The sequence below is a fragment of the Radiomyces spectabilis genome (genome assembly GCF_025331425.1).
Source record: "Radiomyces spectabilis strain NRRL 2753 chromosome Unknown BYT42scaffold_12, whole genome shotgun sequence".
Classification (NCBI taxonomy): domain Eukaryota; kingdom Fungi; phylum Mucoromycota; class Mucoromycetes; order Mucorales; family Radiomycetaceae; genus Radiomyces; species Radiomyces spectabilis.
In genome coordinates, this window is record NW_026251937.1 from 397,403 (window position 1) to 416,498 (window position 19,096).

A 19,096-nucleotide genomic window follows, 5' to 3' on the forward strand; every position below is an offset into this window, starting at 1 on the left:
ACGCTTTATGGGATAAGAAAGAAAAACGGAAGAAAACAGGGCCATGAAATAAATGGGATCAAAATGGGCCAATAAATTTGCGCCAATCATTACTCTCAATTCCCGCTTGTCCACGCCAAGTCTTTTTGTTCAATTTTCCAACGTCATTCTACTGAATGTGGTATGTACTGTGAACGATACTTAATGAGAATTGCCGGGATGTTGAGCTTGTATTTTATAGGAACAATACCTCCGACCCCAGTGAAGGGTCAAGTAAAGGCAAACGTGATAAAAACGATTCTGCTTATGTGTTTGAACAACAGAATGATGTCCGAATGAATGAACTTGGCTCGAAACTCTCCGCATTGAAAAACGTAAGTATCATTATTTGGCTGCAAGCCCCATGACAGTGACTCAGAAAAGGCTACTAGATCACCATTGACATGCATCAAGACATTACGGACCAAGACCGAACACTGGATGAAACGGTAAGAAAACAACCGAAAATGGTTCACAGGTACTTGTGAAGGTTACTGACTTTGGGTGGATAAACGGATGGTAGCATAATTCGTTTTCGGGACTTGGATCGAACCTTCAGAACTCATTTGGTCGAATGAATCGAATGATATCAAAGCGTCACCAACGGCAACTGTGTTTTTACGTTTTTGTGGCTATTTGCGTATTTCTTATCATCTACTATGGATCAGGCTTTCTTTCATGGGGTCCCAGTACCACACCATCCGCAGATACCACCACAACGGAGCAAGACATATAAAGTGAATGAAACGGATCCATAGGACTACAATATTAAAATACAGGAGGGCTTTCGCACAGAGTGGGCTTGTAACGCTTAATATTTGAGCGAAATGGTTGGAAGGGAACATCCAAGTATCAACTCATTCACTTGGAAAAGTTTTTATTCCTCGGTATGATAGAAACGTACAGCTATTGCTTTCATAAATAACCATACGAAATGGTACATGTGGAATTCGAAATACATATTTGATATACACGAAATACACGAGTTCTGTTCAGTGTCGACAATGAAAATCTATCAGGTTTCTCCTTTTTTTTCGTCAGTTCTACTTCTGAATGAAACTCTCGAGGTTGCCTAATGCAGCAGCCTTGCACCTTGTGGACTTGCGTAACTTGGTCAAAACATCAAAAAAAAAGTTGAATCTGAAACGCGGTAAATAATGGAGTGCATCCGCGCATCATTTTGCCAAGATGAATTTTTTTTGCCAGGGGTTTGGATGCGATTGCATGTGAAGTGAACGCCATAAGCAGAACCATTTCCCGCGCTCGGTTTTATCAAGACGACTCCTTCGTTGATGAACACGCGCAATTGACAGTTCAACTCCGGTTTTTTGGGTTGAGCCACAACGCGGAATGTGGCGGCGACAATCAAAAGTTCACCACCGATAATGAGCTTGATAACCGATAAGCTTGGCTACCAGATTGAGTTTTATAACTGCATCGAGTTGATTGGCTGGGTATATTGGCATACAGTAAATGAGCCGATTTTTTTGGTGGACAATGTCCATAAGCACCGATGACTTTTTTTTTGGGTTCACGGGAAGCAAACTAAAATTTAAAACGTCGCCCTTGCTTTATCCGTACTGTTGTGCCTACCCTTGGCGGATGTCACTGTTTTCTTTTTTAGTTTCATCGGCATGAAATTTCCTCGAGAATAATGACTCGCAGTGATCCGCAAAACAGTAGGATCGGTTTTTCAACTGTAAACAATGCATCGGATCGTGGTGGAGCATGATCAGAGCATGCACCGTACGGTTGAGGCCTGAATTTCATTCATGAGGATGAGGTAGTATTCATAGTGAGAATAAAGATGAAGAATACCCAGAAAAACGTTTGCTGAGCAGAAACCGTGACACTTTCTTTTTTATCGCAGTTTATCATTTTCCGAAACAAGCCATGAGCCTGTGCCACGCTTTTTTCATTCACTTGACCCACTGGACGGAGATGAAGGTCACACTCCGCCGTAGTAAACTTTAATACGACCCATCATCTACAGCATGTTGCTGAATTGACAAGGGATGCCCATCAAGTACTTCCCCAAGTTCCAACTCCTCGAAAAAAAAAGTGCATTCTTGAAATATGTTTTTTGCATTCTCTTCCTATAGTTCTCAGAATCATTCATCGAGATACAGTCGAACCCAAATGATGGCGGTTTGGGGCTCAAGGATGGTTTTTTCCCCACCCCCGTTTGAAACAAAATACAGCTTGCCGTTTCCTAGGTTTCCATGCTTGATCAATGGACAGCTAGTCATGGAGATGAATTTGTTATTTTAACTTAATTACTGGAAAGGCTTTTGATTCATCGGTTTTTTATTTAGGTCATAAAGGTTTGCATAACCGTCATTTCCGGATAAGACCATGGTTCAAAGTCAGCATGGTTAGCCTAAGGGTTGTGGTTGCACGCAGGTTACATTGACCGCCTCCGCAAAACACACCATTGACCCAAGACCATAAATTTTTAATGCACTAAATACACTAAAAGAAAAAAGCAAACTATTCGATGGAACGAAAGCCGCTTCATTTAACATTTTGGCTAGTATCTTGTTTTTTTTATGTTTTTCATTCTTAATAATGCATCCTTCTAACTGAATCGTACAACAAAACGATGAAAACGACCATTTAGGGAAAAATGGCAAAAAGAGAAATTTTTATCTTTTTTTTTTTTTTTTTTTTGCTAACATGACGTGTAATGCTTATCGATTGGACGATGATCACTGTTACTATTGGACGACGTTTCCCAACGTATTCAAAAAGAGGCAAGTACGAAAGGGAGAGACTGTTTGTGCATCATGATGCAATTCATCTTAAAAATAAATAATGAATATGATCGGTGCATAGGAATTTCTGTGCCGATCAATTAGAGTTCCAAACCGTCGTCAGGGGCACGTGAGCTTAATAAACGAGGATATGCGAAGGGTGGCAAAAATAATGTGACGAAAAAAGGATGAATCATGAATAAGGAAAGGCATCTATTTCTGCCTTATTACCTCTGAGAGGGAAAAAGAAGAAAAGAAGGAAAGTGGTAGTACTGCAAAGTCGTACAAAACGAGAAGGTCAATAAAACTTGTTCATCTGCTCCATTAATTTTTTTTATTTAGTCCAACTCAATTAATCCCAAAAACTCACAGCCGTCGTATGATTTTATCGAGATGTTCCAATCGGGCAAAAGTCGATAAGGCTTTTCTGTTCTCACTGTGAACAAGAAAAGAAAAAAAAAGAGACAAGATGCCGATCCTCAAGATGATACATAAAAGGAGTTCAGATTTTCCTAGTTATTTTCATACAATGAAGAATGAAGAAGGGGCAAGCCAGTAAAACGGTGCAAGGATTCGTCTACTTTGTGCACAATTTATGTCCTTTTTAGAGCGGAGTTGGCACGTTTAGGTTTTTTTCCCGACTGCGTTTGTGTACCCTTCCTTTTCTTCTCCATTACCTTGCTGCTTTTTTCATCGTTGTTATTTTTTTTTTCTTTTCTCTTGGTCTTTAGCTTTTTTTTTATCTCTCTATTTCCTTATTCTATTCTTTTCTTCAATCCTATATTGTGTGTTCTCTGTTTTAATAGACTGAGAACCGAGGATTTGAATGTGTGATTTTCTTTCATTTATTCTTTGATCGTTACTAAATTTACCTTCTACTTTTATCTTGTTACTTCTAAAAAACGCCATCTTTCTTTGTGTATATACCCTTTTCCTGTACAATTTCATCCGTCCATCTCACCCATCTTATCCCTACTCTCTCTCTCTCTCTCTCAACAATTTTTTTTATTCCAACAAAAAAAAACATACCGTCTTTCAATTCCTTCCTTTATTCTACTTTTGCTTTGTCTCAGCCGATTCTCCGCTCTCTTGTTATTTACCTTAACAACCGCCTTAACGACTAGTTATTATCTTATTCTTTCTTATAACGACCATCTCCCAAGAACTACTATATCCAAATTCAAGAAAATTGAAACCTCTAGCTACTTTTTATGACCATGGCAGCAATGATACAACATACTCCGGTGATGCTTCGTCAACAGCAGGATAAAGAAGATGAAGATGTCGCACTGGCTACCTATCTGACTTCCAATATGCGTTTTGACAAGGCAAGTATGAAATTATTGGTGCTCTGTTCATTTTTCTCCTTCCCCCCTGTGTTGCGCCTCACCATCCGATTGAAGGGACGGGCGGGGCGCACAATTGCCTTTTTAAGGTGGTTGGTTTATTTTTAAATTTATTATGCAGTCTCCGTTGATCACTGTGTGGTTTACTTCTCCTTCCTTCTTTGAACCTCAGTCACACTGTTCTAACGCAATTTTTTTTCTCGATCTTTCTTTTTGTACACAGCCGCAAGACGTCTGGTCCTATCAACAACAACAGTCCATGAACTGGCAACGTCAACAACAACAACAACAGCAGCAACAGCAATATGCTTACTATCAGAACAGCAAACATACCCGTACCAGTCAACGACCGTCTCGTGCACGTACTCCCAGCAACCCGGGACGCGATGTTTTGCCCATGCAAAAATCCAATTCCACGCCATTACCATCGCAAGTCCCTAGTTCCGGTTCCAACCATCCTCGCAGCAAACCTCAAGCATCATCACCACGTTCGACCGATCCTATGCGACGATCCCGATTAATCAGCGAGTCTTCTAGACCGCCACTAAGTTATCCTCGCAATAGTTCTTCCTCGTCCTCAGTTATCATTTCAGACAATGGTGGCGGTGTGCGTCGATCGTCCATTACCTCCGTGGCGTCATCCACTGTATCGCAAACCGTGTCGATCCGTTCCGAAATGTCGGTGAATACCAAATTATCACTGTCGCGAAGACTGCGTAAAGTGTTCAGTATGGGCAATCTTCGTTCCAGCAAAGATTTGGGAGCACTACGCGAGAGAAACACATCGTCGACTTCAGTGGTGACAGCAGATGTGGATGCTGCATCTGTCAAGTCGGTGGATGTACGTAATCCCAATTCGTTTCGACGACGTTCTCTGGCTTCTTTGTCCAACCTATTCCATCATCACGGCAAAACTTCTTCGGTTGCTGAGCCTGAAGTGTCCACCAGTCAGAAAATCGGCGCGACCAATAAAGGCAACTCGTTACCGCGGCCGATCTCTTCTGGCGACCTGCGTGACCTGGCCGCTCGATCCAAATCCGATGATAAGAAAGATAGACCGGCGTTACGTGTGGATACAGATGAAGCCATTACCAAATCGCGAAAAAATGCATCCAAAGGTAAGTTTCCATGTGGATTTTTTGATCCCGTGAGGAAATTGTATTCCATGAAATTCCCTTTTTTTCTCACCGACGGATTTTTTTTTCTTCTATTTTTTTCCCAGGTTCCGGTCGACCTGTGGCTGCACCTGATTCTCCCAACAGTGCGATTTCGTCCCGATCGTATCGTTTGCCTCCTCCCGCGCATCAATCACATCGATTGATGCATCCCGAGTTACCATCTCCTACACCTTCTTCGTCTTCGTCCTCCAGTCAACGTCCTAGACTTCCTTCGTTGACTCAGGAAGATGAAATGATCCCTCCTCCTGCGGTTGGCCTTCATTACGGTTTACCGTTGCATGGGTCGCCTCGATTGAAGCCGGCTCACTCGTCCAGTTCGTCACTTGTGGAATCCATCCCGAAGCGGCGAATTCAGTTCTGTACGACGATCCAGGTGCATGAAACATTCGCCGCTTCTGAATATGATCGCCGTTGTGATCCTAACGCGACCTGTCAAAAACTATCTCCATTGGTGGCCATGAAGATCAAACAGGAGTTAAATGAGTATAAACTGACGGATATGGAAGTGCATGTTGAAAGTCGCCAATACACCCATTTCTTCTTGTAATCTTTCTTTTTTTTTTTTCCCCTCCTCGTGTAATCTTTAGTTCCTATTTCCGTAGCTCTTTTCTTTTTTATATATCTTGTTCATCTAGACTGCCATTCTATCTATTTCATTTTTTGCTATGTCCAAGCTATTCTATACAACAACGTCAGAAGAATAATTCTTTTTTTTTTTTTCTACTTCATTCTAAAAAAAACAGGGAAGTATCCCTGCAAAGTTTTTTTTTTTTTTTTTCATTTACACAAATCATCACTAAAATAGCATACATGATCGTGATGCAAATCCTTGTTTACTGTGAAAAATAGATTGATCAATGTTGTAATGATATGAATTATTTTGTGCTATGATATTCTCTCATGTTGTACGACAGCGGGACAATGAGCAATATGGTAATTGCTATAAACACATGATATATCATCTTATTCTACGTGCTGCCACACTGCTGGAAGGTTATGGATGTCGCGAAAAAATAGGCAAAGCCGTCAGTTACAGGATAGGATAATATTCTTTTGCGGATGGCGTCGCGGGCCATGCTTGTATTGACAAAATGTATTGAATATAGCGACAACACAGCTGGCTTGGGCATCGAGAAAGACATTCTCATCATATGCACACTTATTATGCTCACGTTGCCATGCATACGTTTTAATCAATATACAGACCAGACTCACCAAACAAGGTATCTATGAGAAAAAGTAAAAGAATAACTTTGGCCTATTCGGTGCCTTTGAGTTTACGATTTGCTTTCAACCTTTGTTGCCAAACTAATAGTAATCATGCTGTAAAACTTATTAGGTTCCACATTCCGTAAAAGAATCGAAGCGTGAGGCAAATAACAGCCGTTTGGAGTGAACTACCACCGTGAATGCGGATTGAGTGGATGATGGACCTTGTTTTCAAGTTTCCGAGTCACAAGCCACCAATGTGTGAAACAACATCACAAAATTTCAAGGTCCTTCCAATTTTTTCAATAAACAAAAAAAAACAACCAGGCCTGTTCCAGGAAACCGACCGACGGACAACCCAAGCGTATTCGTTTTTCTTACACAACATGTTTGGTCATTCGGTCCGACGTACCATTCTCAACGGCAGTCTAAGCCGATGTGCTGCTCGTACCGTAAGCTTTCATTTCGTCCTCGCGTCTTTTTATTTTTCGCTTCTCAGCAACTCAACATGGTTACTTTAGTCTTTCCGCTGTGCTTCCAGCGAGGCTGCCCCACGACATACCGCTTATGAAGAAGCCATCAAACTTATCCAAAGCGATAAGAAGGAACGTCTTGAAATGCTGTCCCGTGTCGAAAAGGAAATCGCCCGCATCAAGAAGGGTAGGTTCCCGGTTGTCTTGAGGTTTTCTTTTCTTTTTAACTCACAGTTTGACATTCTTCGCTACGCAACAGTCGATTCGCCTGGCCAGCACGCACAATTGGCCGCATTGGATGCTCTCCAATTCGACCTGCAGGTCAAATCGGAACTCAACGATCCCGAGATTCAAAAACAATTTAAACTTGGACAAAGTAATTAGCAAAATCCTGATGAACGTGGCCGTTGCACCATGACGACGACTGACGTTTTTAATGACTTGAATAGTTGATATGAGCCGACCCGTCTTCCGATACATGCGACAAAAACACTTTGAAAAAGCTCCTCGCAGCAAATTGTTGGAACGTATCACGCAAATGAATGTGATTCCTGATTTACTGCCACCGGATCTTATGCCTGTTGTCGACGTTCAAATTCGAGTAAACGAAGAGGCAGAACCTATTGAACCTGGTGTCTTTGTTAAACCAGAACAGGTACGAAGAGTTACGAGGAAATGGGAAACACATTGGGTCGATTGAGCAGCAGCTCACTGATAAATTTTTCTCATCGACAGACCATCAACGCGCCCCTTGTCGATGTTACCAACTTCCACATGGATACACGACTCTACACTCTGTTACTTGTCGATCCTGATTCACCGGATGTGGCCAACAAAACTTACAAACAGCGCTGTCACTGGTTGATGTAAGTTTGTGGACTGGATGACTCAAAAAAAGGAGGGGGGCGAGATTCATTCGATAATTAATCATGGTGTGGAAATACCAAAAATATAGGGCCAACGTACCATTATCAGCGACTCAATCACGCGTGACGGACGGCAACACAATCCTGGAGTATGTCCCTCCTCACCCGGAAAAGGGCACAAAATATCATCGCTACACCTTGATCGCATACGAACAACCCAACCAGGACAAATTAGATATTAAGGCCGAGCGAGATGCGTTTGATACCAAGGCTTTTGCTGAGAAGCATGGCTTGAAGGTGCGTGGTGTCTCTTTCTTCCGCGAAGAATGGGATCCATCTGTATCCAAGGTTTACGAGATCATGGGTGTTTCCGAACCCATCTACGGCAAACCACCCAAACCAAAGCGTGTCTTCCAACCCACCAAGTACTTTTAGACCTAAAAACAACTGTATAAGCTTATTAGATCATTTTCAAACAACAATTTATAAAAAAAATCAAGTATATAGAAACATCAATCATCCTGGACACGTTTTAGTCTGAAATGCACAGATCAAAAGTCTCTTTTTGACACTAAATTTCGGGCTGAGTGCCCAGCAGTCATGATTTTCTGCACCACACCGAGGTTTTCGAATCTTTAAACGCTTAAACCGCGAACATGCTGGTCAACTACACATTCCGATCCTCCCTTGGCGCTCTCTGTCGCCAAGCTCGCTATTGCAGGCTGTATACAACGGGTACCCCGGTCAACGCCGAACCTATTACGACCGACGATTCCATCCATCGTCTCGATTTGCGTATTGGCAAGATTGTTCAAATCGATCATCATCCCAATGCCGAACATTTATACGTAGAACGAGGTTGGTAGTCCTGTAAATCATTTGTGGAATGATTTTTACTCACCTCATGGCGGCATTTCCAGTGGACGTAGCCGAGTCGGAACCGAGAACCATTGTCAGTGGATTAGCCAAGTATATACCCAAGGATTCGCTTATTGTACGTAAATTAAAACCAACCGTCTACTGCAATTCCATTTTATTCACCTTTTATTTTTGCTTTAGAATAAACATGTTGTCGTGGTGTGTAACATGAAGTCCAGTCGTTTCCGTGGCATTCTGTCACAGGGCATGTTGCTCGCTGCTAGCCACAACGACCAGGTGGCGTTATTAGAACCAACGGGCGTCACCCTTCTTGGCGAACGCGTTCAAGTCAAAGGTGTGACCATGGGCACACCCGATACCGTCTTAAAACCGAAACAAAAAGTGATAGAACAAGTGATGCCACATCTGCAAGTCAAATCAGGCATTGCTACGTATAAAAATAAAGCCCTCGTCACTGGCGAGAATCATCCCGTCACATGCGATATTGATGGTCAAGTTTCTTGATCATCTACAGCATCGCGTTATTACAATAGACCCAATAAAAGTCGGCGTATCATTTTTTTGAAAGGTAATGTATTTGTGCTCAAGTGCCCTTTCTTATTTGAACTTTATGCCGAGCCACTCACTTGTTGTGTGCTTCTACTGTGTAGCTTAAAATACTGAAGAACAAAGCCCATGCCTTGGCGGTGTGCGGTGGCGGATCCCGCAATGCGGTGACAACAGTTTTTTTGTAAGTAAAAACAAAAGAAGAGTAAGTGTGGCCTGTCTAATGCATCCATCTTTTTTTTTTTGTATGTCTTTGTCCTTTGGTTTTCTCCCTTATTTGATTACTTAAAACAACATTACCTTGTCTCCTTTAAAAAATTTGTACCCAGATTTTTTCAATTAAACTGTACCTAGAGACGCCATTATCTGAGAGCAAAAACTAGGTTCACTGGAAAAAAAAGGGTATCAAAGTATCAGTCGGTGTAGTCTTTTATTTAATCAACTGAGCGTTACAAGTGGTATCCTCCATCTAACGAAAGTATAATGTATCATTTTCCCAAAATCTTATTGTGCGGTGACTGTGCCGGCTACAGTGCTGGGGAAATTTCGACGATTCAACAACGCTCCTTTCAGACTACGAATGTCGCTTTTGAAGCTTTGCACGCTTGGTGGAGCTTCCCCGTTGGATCCATAACTGGTGTAGGAGGAGTAGCTAAACATGTTGTCCGGCTTGGAAATCACCCTTCGGAGCTCCTCCACACTGTCACGTAAACCTTCATGGCACTTGTTCTTGATCACCCGGCTCTTTGCTTGGTTCACCAACTTATTCAATGATTCCATCATGGCTTTCTGTTGTGCTGCCAACGTCGTTAAGCCATCTTCTTTTTCTTCTTCCGCCGACTCGCCGTCCTCCTTTTTGCCCCTCAACACTTTTTCCATCTTTTCCGCAATGGCTCGGTGATCATTGTACCGATCTCGTTGATATCCAGCAATGGAATTGAAAATCGGAGATATGAAGCGCTGTTCATTGAAAAAAGTTCAATTGAATATGGGCTCATACCAGTCTGCCTAGATGGAGGGACTTTCTTACCTTGACGATGCCAACCAGACCTGCTGTGACACCTACTGCGCCCACACCCAAAATCACTGCCATGGCCATCACTTGTTGTGTGGGCACCGTAGGCGCTGGCGGCATAGGATAGTAGACGACCTGAGGAGGCGCTGCGGGTTGCTGGACATACGGCATCGCGGGTCGAGGTGGCGGAGCTGTAGGATTCGCTGCAACAACTGGCGCTGAAACCTAACCCAAAGAACAACCAGTACATTAACTTGTGTACTTTTATTCATGGGTAACAGAATTGAATATTTACCTGCAAGACAGATCCTGCCGGTGCACTGTCGCCTACTCGCTTGAAAGCTTCGCTGATTTCTTCTTGATTCAAACCTTTCTTTTGGAGGAATGCCACCTTTTTCGACTTTTCTGCCGAACGGACGTTGGGAGAAGAGAGAAACGAGACGGCCGACTTTAAGAGATCTTCGCGCAATGGCGTTGCTGGCGCTGCCGTTGACGTAGTTGGAGCGGGTGACGGCGTCTTTGCTGTGGACTGGCTCACGCTCTCGTTGGATGGAGGAGTAGTAACAGAGGAAGACGGCAATGAGGGAGTAGGAGCGGGTGTAGGAGCCGCCGCAGGCGCAGGCGCAGGCATAGGTGCCGCCGGTGGTGGTGGTGGTGGTTGTGTGGCAAGCAAGTTGCCCAATTCTTCCCCTTGTCTGTTGTTGCCAGAGTTACTGTTGTTATTGTCTGTCATTATGTGGAGAAGTGAAACCGAAAAAAGGTGATGTTTAAGACCAATGAAAATGCCCTGATTTATTTTCCCTCTTTTTGGATATTCTGTGCGGCGTTTAAAACGTCTCTTGGAGTTGCCAGTGTCTGCGTTGCCTGCTTTTTCACATGCTGACAAAGGGGAAATTTGCAAATAGGAAATAACGGACAGGAAGGTGACACAGATGTCCGCCCACTTTTTTTGCTTGCCTTTTTCAGATTCAGTTCGCATTTGCCTTTCTTGTCATGCCACTTCCTCCTTACAATTACAAAGTCCCTTTTTCACTCTTGCATCGTAAAAAATACCACTGCTCACACCAGTAAGCCTTTATCCTGATATTGCTGAGGATGTGTGAAAACCATCTGCAAAGCCATCGGCCCTTTGGATTATCTGAAATGGACGCAAAATGCCACGATTCGAAAAGACCCATCCTTTGGTGTGAGGGATGCCTGATTATTTATACGTTTTCGATGATGTTGGTACATATATTACAGATGAAGGGTGGTTTTAGACAAATGAACTAGTGCGGGAGGAGAGGACATTCAGTAATCGTGGTCGGTTCTTGGAATCCTCGGGTCGGCTTCGCTCTTCAAGAGTTTTCCTTTCCTGAGAATTATCAGATGAGGGCTATGTAGGAAAAAATAATCAAATAATGAGATGGAGAAAATACGTGGGTGTTCATTTGATCGATCCGAAATTACCTGACGCTGATTCGAACCAAAACCAATACGCGGACCGGTGTCGTTGGAACCACTCAACGAACTGCCAGCTTCTGAAATCAGAGATCGGAATCGCTCGAGCTTGCCCGCCGCAGCAAATGCCTTGGATGGTCTCGCCGGTGGCATGGACGTGTCATCTTGAGTATTCTTTTTCCCATAGTCCGCAACATTAATCATCCATGTATCGTCCTGCTCTACATCAAGCACAACAGATTTTCCTACAGTCGTTGAATCTCCATCTATGTCTATCATAATTGCGGAAGTGGTTGAGGTACGGATTTCAACCTCACTGAGTGGTGCTTGATCGCCGAAATAGGAGTCTTGCGACGTATCTTTCTGCGATCTATCATTCTGCACTCCCTCATCGTTCTCACTAATAACGCTTTCGTCCTCGTCCTCCTCTTCAAGCTAAGGTGGAAAATGAGAGTATAACGTAATTGATTAGTCCTTTTGTCCCTTTTTAGAGTATCAAATTTCCTTCTATTCATTACTTACTTCCATCAGGAATTGGTTACGATGCTTAAAGTTTCCGGCAGTCTCGTACTTTCGCTTCTCCTCTTCTTGATCTACTGTGTCATCGCCATCGTCATCACTCAAAAGGATCGCTTCATCTTCCTGAGGGAGGGTTTGAGCAGCCTTGGCAAACGCTGCAGTTTTCGCGTCTTTGGCTGGAAAAATAAAATGGAAATTCAATGAGATTCGCCATAATAAAAATGAATGTGTATCCAGGTCACCACCCAATAGAGAAAAAGGCCTTTCAAGAGAAGATGGATTTACCTAGAATTTCCATGATATTTCCTTTTTGTTCCAACAACTTTCGACGTTTCGCAGCCGCAGCACGACGGAAAGCAACCAAATCGTTGTCTTCATCGTCAAAGACGTCGTAATCGTTTAATATAAATCCATCCTCTAAAGCGGCCCGCCTTCGGCGAAGTCCACCGCTTGTAATATCCTTCACAATACGTTCCATCATGTTATGATCCGATTCTGCCATCTGTTTGCTATTCCAATCCGTCCGACATGTCAACAAAAATCCAAATCAGCCGGTAGAACATCACCTCATGACTTACTTGAAGGCTGCGCGTAGCTCACTTTCATCTACCCGTTCATCGGTTTTATCCACAAGCAGACCATCTTGTTCATAGTGATCGAGCGCTTCATCGTCCTCTATATCAATACCACCGGCACCAAAAAATTCGTCTTCTTCTTCTTCAGCTTCTGCATCAAAGTATTCGCTTCTAAACCGTCGGTTGACCGTGTTGTTTGCTGATTTGTGGTTGCTCGTCGCAGGAATGTCAGCTTGTTTATTATTCGTGGCATCATCGTTATGGCTAATGATTTCGGTTTGCTCCTGGTCGTCCTCTTGAGCCGGCTGTTCGTCTCCGTCACCAACTTCGCTTTCATCGCTTGATACCATTGTTACACTGGGTTTCACTAGACGATGAAATGTTCTGGATGTTGCACCTTCCTCGTTCTCAGGGATATCATCTGTCACATCATCCGCAGATGGCTTTCACGATTTGTCAGTTTCATTGGATATACATTCGTCTCACAGAAAACAAAAGAGTTACCTGAGCAGGTTTTCGGAAAAAGTTGGCGATCGAGTGAGCCGGTTCAGGTTTCTTGGTTGGTTGTGTAGTATGTTTACTGTTGTTGTCTTCTTCTTCATCCAATAATAGCGGGCCCTTGCGTCGATTTTTTCGCTTGCGAGAGAACCTTGCAGCGTTGTATGGACTCTCCTCATCGCTACCACTCTCGTCGTCAGAGTTCGCTGATGCGCCATTATCTTCTTCCCCATTCTCATTCAATTCCCCTTCTTCGTCTTCTTCTCCTGAAAGATCCATGACATAATCCCCATCTTCATCCTCATCATCCGGAATCGAGACTTCCTCCTGGGCACGATTTTTTTGCATGAAATGTTTTTCCACATCCATCTGAATCATTTGTGCTTGTCGTTCGCGTTCCAATAATTTTTTCGCATGTTCTTCTGGAGTGGCATACTTGATGTGACCTCGAGCTTCTTCTTGCAGCAATCGACGACGTTCCAACATTTCCTTGCGAATACGATCCTGCAATCGTTGATTGAGAGAACTGATAGATGAACCACGTTGTTGTGGTGGTGACATCCAAGGTATATTCAATCGATGTCGTTCAGGGGATAGGACAATATCTCGTCGTGGCGAAGGTCCGCCGATGATCTCAAGACCACAGTCGCTTTCATCACTGGTATCGTGCGTTGCCGAGTTGGTCGCGGTTCCATTTTCGACATCATCCGCATTCGTACTGTTATCCTCATTTTCCATTCTGTACCGGTATTAAAAATGCAGAAGTGAGTTCTATCGTTCCTCCATTCATTTTTGATATAGGAAAAAAGACACTTACGCAAAAGTCACTTTTGGTTTTTTGTGATTCTGAAAGACCTCAGCAAACGACTTTGCCCCTTTGCGTGGGGTCAATTTGGTTTCGATCGCTCGCGCCATACGGTCGCTCTCACGTTGCATTTCCAAGATGGCTTTTTTCGAAAGCTTCTTTGGTCGATTGGCTCGTTTAGACGTTGAACTGGCTTCATCACTGCTACTACTGTCAGTATCCGACAGGAAGGCGTTTGTTAACCATGAGGTGGACCGTATCGAAGCAGGTTTGTTTGTATCCTCTGCGGTTTCGCTATCACTGGTATCGTCCATGGCTCTCTGTGCTTTTGGTCGTTTTTCGCGTACCGTTGTCATACCAATGTCTGACTCTGCGTCATCATCGGAACCATGCAACCCTGATTGATCTTTTGCCTTGGCTTTGCCTTTGCCTTTGCCTTTGGATTCACGTTTCTTTGCGCTTGAAGTTTTCTTCTTTTTTGACTCTTTTTGTTTTTTAGAGCCCGTTTCCTTTGTTGATTCCTTGTCTTTCGATTTTGATTTGCGTTTGGTCGTTTTTGTGGAAGAGTCATCTGCCTTGTCAGGTTCTGGAGCCTTTTTCGAACCAAAGTCTCTGAATAGACTTTGTTCAGTTGATGTGGTGGTGGATGAGGGTGACGGTTGAACAATGGATGATAGTGCACCTGGCGTTTTCAAGACGGACGGGGTCATGAACAGCAAATCGTCGTCTTCGTCAGCATCATCGAGATTCAGTTCTTCAAGGCGTTTAAATCGCATCAGGCCTCGAATGCCTTTGGAAAGGTTGAGATTGTCCACATAGTTGTTGCCTGGTTCAATTTCCAGGTCATCGTCTGAATCCGACAATTGGACATCGTTGTGAAGTGTCAGCTTTTCCGTATGTTGATCAAGTTGATCCATTGCAGCGTCATTTGTGACCGGAGACGCATCCACAACTGAATCCTCCGTCATTATCGGTGCAGTGAAGTGAGAATCAGTAAAAAAAAAAAGTAAAAGGAAAAAAAAAGAAAGCGACGACGCGTTTGTAAGCGCGACGCATTGGCGTGACTTTTTGGTGTCCTTGAACAGATCGGAGTTCTGGCTAACTGGTTGGTTCCACGCTGTTTTCAGAAAGACTGATCATGTGGAAACAGACAAGATCATGGATGTATCTACGTTCTCAAATACTCCATGCCAGAAATTTACACAGCTGCCGCCGATTATTAAACGAGAATGGAGCGAATAATGTGAAAGTTCCCTTGCGCGAGACAGAGCATACCGTTTCGGGATCTTCCGATGCTGCGATTCATCGCGTCAAGATCTTTAATCTTCCTTCCAAAGACAACAGTGCCGTGAAGCGATTATTCGAGTCTTTGGGTATCAAACGACTCAGAAAATCTCCTCAGTGGGATTATGGATTTCTTAATTTTCAGGTACGGGTATTAAGGTAGGACGCTCGATCTATTGGATTGTTGCACTCACTGTTTTCAGACAGAAACCGCTGCCAGGGAGACCATGACCAAACTTGAGGGATTACAGTTGAAGAATGAAACGTTGAAAACGAAGTACATTAAGATATCTCAAGAAGAAATTGACAAACAGTTTGAAGCAAAGAAGAAAGCGGTGACCGAGGAGTTGCAGCAGGATCATCGAACGCCTGCCGAACAATTAGCAGATCAAGTGACCCCTCTTGCAAAGTAACTGATCTTTGTTGTTAACCTTTTTTCCGAAAGCGCGCTGTATTGACATAGATGCGTAGACTGCCATACGAAGCTCAATTGAGAAAGAAGAATCGAAAAGGGATCAAGCAATTGCTTGCCCTGAGACGAAAATTGACCCAATTGCCTGATTTAACAGAAGCGAGCAAAGCGCAGATAGCGTGGGCATTTACAAAGTAAGTCAAACAGCACATAATGCTAAGTCTGTACGCGCTCCCGACACGGTTTGAAAGGCTAACTTGTCATTGCATGACAGGGAGGATTTGCCGTTTGATATTTTGGACCCTATTGGATCGCCCGTCATCGATGGATATCGCAGCAAATGCGAGTTTTCCATTGGCAAGGATCTCGACGGAAAACCAACGGTTGGTTTTATGTTGGGTTTATACCGTGAAGGCATCACGGCAGTGATGGATCCCAGTGCATGTATCCACATTCCCGACACGGCAAAACGGATTGCCAAAGCAACTGAAGTGAGTTTACTTTTTCGATGCATGAAGAATGACCACGATACACGAAACATAACAGAAAAGAACTTGTTATCGTATCACAGGAATACATCCAGTCATCCGAACATCCAGTTTATGATAAAGTGAACCAGACGGGGGTATGGCGTTCATTGATGACCAAAACTCAGAGATCGGGAGACGGTACGCATCGGGCATGATTTTAACTGGATCCGCTACTGGTTGTGCTGATAAGCCCATGATGGGTATTTTCAGTGATGATAGTACTCCAGATAAAAGTAGCCGAGCTTTCTGAGCAAGAGATTGCGGCGGAAAAAAAGAAACTTGTCAGCTTTTACACGGACCTGCAACAGCAACTAGGTCATAACAAAGTGAACGTTGCGACGGTACTACTGCAATTGTGGGACGGACGTTCGACTGGAATAACCGAGAAAGCACCAACCGAAGTCCTCCTCGGTGATGGTTACATTTACGAGGACATGTTGGATCACAAGTAAAGGAAGACCGAGCGGTATTTTGCATTCATCATCGAAAAGCTGATATATGACACTTTTTTACACAGGTTCCGGATATCCAGTCAAGCGTTTTTCCAAGTCAATACTTCTGCTGCGGAAGAATTATACAAAAAGTGCGCCGAGTGGTGTCACATTGATCGGTCCAAAAAGACGACGTTGCTTGATTTATGCTGTGGAACAGGCACCATCGGTATCACCATGTCGAAATCGGTGGATCGGGTCATCGGAATTGATATTGTACCTGAAGCCATTGCGGACGCTCAAGCCAATGCAGCCTTGAATAGTAAGTGAAGCTAATCTGTGAGGGTGCAGTAGACCGTATTTTCTTATGCGAGAATTGCTAGACATTGAAAATGTGGAATTTACTGCAAGCAAAATTGAAGATCGCTTGGACATGATTGCTCAGCAACAGAATGATGATGTGGTTGCCGTACTGGATCCGCCACGGTACGTGTTGTTGTCCGGGCTTTGGCTATACATACGATGCCTACGAGCCTAACGCTTATTTTGTTTTTCTATCAGGGTTGGAGTGCATACAAAAGTGATTCGCACTATTCGAGATTCGCCTCATATTCAAAGACTAGTTTATATCAGTTGTGATGCCAAGCAGGCGTTACCCAACTTCATAAGGTAAGATAATAAAACGCAACTCTGTGGGCCACAGCAAACAGTTTATATGGCTTTGCGCACTAATGGTAAATCATCTATACTATAATGTTCTCTAGTTTATGTAAACCGACCTCCCGCCGGTTTACAGGAGCTCCCTTTGTCCCCTCGCGTGCAGTCATAGTCGACTTGTTCCCACATACAGAACATTACGAGCTCATGGTGGAATTTGTTCGTCAGCCGCCAAGCTCTGCGACATCTCCGCCTTTAGAGCAAACCAATTCATCGAGTGTCACCTTGTAGTTAATGCACATAACAAATATTCACACGCTACTCGTAGCCATCATGGTCATGTATCCACAGTAGACATATCCAACAGTCCTAGTTAGATGTGATAAGCAATGGTAAAGCAAAAACCGCTTTTGAAAATGTTATGAATGCTTTATTGATTAAAGCCTGATAATTGGGCTTTTATAAGCACCAGTTATTTAACAATAGGAGTGGGAGTACAAAGCATAGGGGATATGCTCACGTGCACAAAACGCACGCACGCTGAAATAAGCGCGCGGGAGAAAAAGAAGTACAAAAAAGGAAAATGCCTGCAGACATGGAAAGAGCGAAGAAAATGGTGATAAGAGGTGTGAACGTGCACAAACACACTATCCACTTCATCCAATTTGGGCCTTCTTTGTTACGTGGTCCTCTTCAAGGAACTGCAAACCGTCTTGGAAGGCTCTTTGTGGTATTTTAGCCGTAAATCATGACAAATAAGAGTGTAGTACACTTTATGATCCAATCATCATCCATCACATCGTAATAAAGGATCCGATCCTTAATAATGAAGCGATTATAGATCCAGAATCTGCCACTAGACTGGTGTACTCGATCCATTCAGGCACCAAACAATCCCAATCCCGACCCACGATCAAAGACAGAATCTCAGCTGTCAATGTACAAATTAGGACCAACGTCAATGTCAGTAGCTTATATGCTAATAAGCTCACACTCCGATTATCTATCACAGATACATTAAATCAAACGATATAAAAACTAGAGTAGACTTTAACTAAAGACATAAGATTTTTTCATCTTAATCAAATATACAAAGAGCCTCAACGTATTCCACTTGTCTTTTTGTATTTTTATTCTATCTTAAACCACAAAACACCACACTGTTAATCAATCGAGTAAACGTACTAAATATAGGCACGCACACACAGAGAGACAGGGAGATGCAGACAGGAAGGTAAAAGAGGCCACCAAGTCAGGAAGCAGACCTTCAATTTCTCGGGCAACAGTGTTGTTTGCTGTGGAAATATGGGAAGACAACACCTGCGCCAAGTCAGTGAGCTTACTCGACAACTGCTGGTTGCCAACAACGTTGATTGTTGTGCATTCGGAGGAAAACGACCCATAGATAAATTGGGTATGTCGCCGAATATCTGACAATCGATGCATGTTCGAATATGGGTTTCGCAGGTCTTCATTCTCTTCCTTCGCCAGGACTTTGGTCTCTGGCTCGAATACTTGACCATGCTCTCGGGCCTCTGCTCCTTCCTTCGCCTGGGCTTTGGTCTCTGGTTCGAGGACTTGACCTTTTGGCGATCCTGCCTTCCGATTTGCACTGACTCAGAATGCTTTCAGTCATCCGTTGCTCAAGCAACGCATTCTCTT

General features: G+C 43.4%; 7 protein-coding genes across 7 annotated transcripts; 5 read left to right on the plus strand and 2 right to left on the minus strand.

Annotated features, from left to right (window-relative positions):
- Positions 1-410: 410 nt before the first annotated feature.
- Positions 411-697, plus strand: BYT42DRAFT_476081 (uncharacterized protein; the record flags this gene model as incomplete). The annotated part of the gene is made up of 2 exons (XM_051563624.1): positions 411-467; positions 542-697. Coding segments are annotated over 2 exons (213 nt in total), but the record flags the coding sequence as incomplete, so codon positions are not given.
- Positions 698-3,513: 2,816 nt separating this feature from the next.
- On the plus strand, positions 3,514-6,036 carry BYT42DRAFT_582465 (uncharacterized protein). Its single transcript, XM_051569686.1, has 3 exons — positions 3,514-4,099; positions 4,341-5,235; positions 5,340-6,036. The coding sequence occupies exons 1-3, from the start codon at positions 3,983-3,985 to the stop codon at positions 5,840-5,842; spliced, it is 1,515 nt and encodes a 504-aa protein (XP_051420028.1). The 5' UTR covers positions 3,514-3,982; the 3' UTR covers positions 5,843-6,036.
- A 1,028-nt stretch (positions 6,037-7,064) lies between these two features.
- Positions 7,065-8,278, plus strand: BYT42DRAFT_502564 (phosphatidylethanolamine-binding protein; the record flags this gene model as incomplete). Its single annotated transcript, XM_051564837.1, has 5 exons — positions 7,065-7,175; positions 7,254-7,353; positions 7,427-7,632; positions 7,713-7,843; positions 7,933-8,278. Coding segments are annotated over 5 exons (894 nt in total), but the record flags the coding sequence as incomplete, so codon positions are not given.
- Positions 8,279-8,390: 112 nt separating this feature from the next.
- BYT42DRAFT_582474 (uncharacterized protein) lies at positions 8,391-9,572 on the plus strand. Its single transcript, XM_051569687.1, has 4 exons — positions 8,391-8,701; positions 8,764-8,837; positions 8,903-9,290; positions 9,373-9,572. Exons 1-3 carry the CDS (start codon positions 8,500-8,502, stop codon positions 9,224-9,226), a joined length of 600 nt encoding a protein of 199 aa, XP_051420030.1. The 5' UTR covers positions 8,391-8,499; the 3' UTR covers positions 9,227-9,290; positions 9,373-9,572.
- A 200-nt stretch (positions 9,573-9,772) lies between these two features.
- BYT42DRAFT_616999 (peroxisomal membrane anchor protein conserved region-domain-containing protein) lies at positions 9,773-11,016 on the minus strand (the record flags this gene model as incomplete). Its single annotated transcript, XM_051572128.1, has 3 exons — positions 9,773-10,228; positions 10,299-10,508; positions 10,579-11,016. The coding sequence occupies 3 exons, from the start codon at positions 11,014-11,016 to the stop codon at positions 9,773-9,775; spliced, it is 1,104 nt and encodes a 367-aa protein (XP_051420031.1).
- A 275-nt stretch (positions 11,017-11,291) lies between these two features.
- BYT42DRAFT_607478 (MRC1-like domain-containing protein) lies at positions 11,292-15,143 on the minus strand. Its single transcript, XM_051571176.1, has 7 exons — positions 14,133-15,143; positions 13,322-14,054; positions 12,821-13,260; positions 12,528-12,751; positions 12,246-12,418; positions 11,733-12,158; positions 11,292-11,658 (listed from the first exon to the last, which is right to left on the minus strand). The coding sequence occupies exons 1-7, from the start codon at positions 15,086-15,088 to the stop codon at positions 11,539-11,541; spliced, it is 3,072 nt and encodes a 1,023-aa protein (XP_051420032.1). The 5' UTR covers positions 15,089-15,143; the 3' UTR covers positions 11,292-11,538.
- Positions 15,144-15,282: 139 nt separating this feature from the next.
- On the plus strand, positions 15,283-17,725 carry BYT42DRAFT_502440 (S-adenosyl-L-methionine-dependent methyltransferase; the record flags this gene model as incomplete). The annotated part of the gene is made up of 10 exons (XM_051564830.1): positions 15,283-15,549; positions 15,662-15,813; positions 15,876-16,010; positions 16,091-16,307; positions 16,388-16,484; positions 16,557-16,794; positions 16,864-17,099; positions 17,161-17,263; positions 17,411-17,446; positions 17,542-17,725. The coding sequence occupies 10 exons, from the start codon at positions 15,283-15,285 to the stop codon at positions 17,723-17,725; spliced, it is 1,665 nt and encodes a 554-aa protein (XP_051420033.1).
- Positions 17,726-19,096: the final 1,371 nt, after the last annotated feature.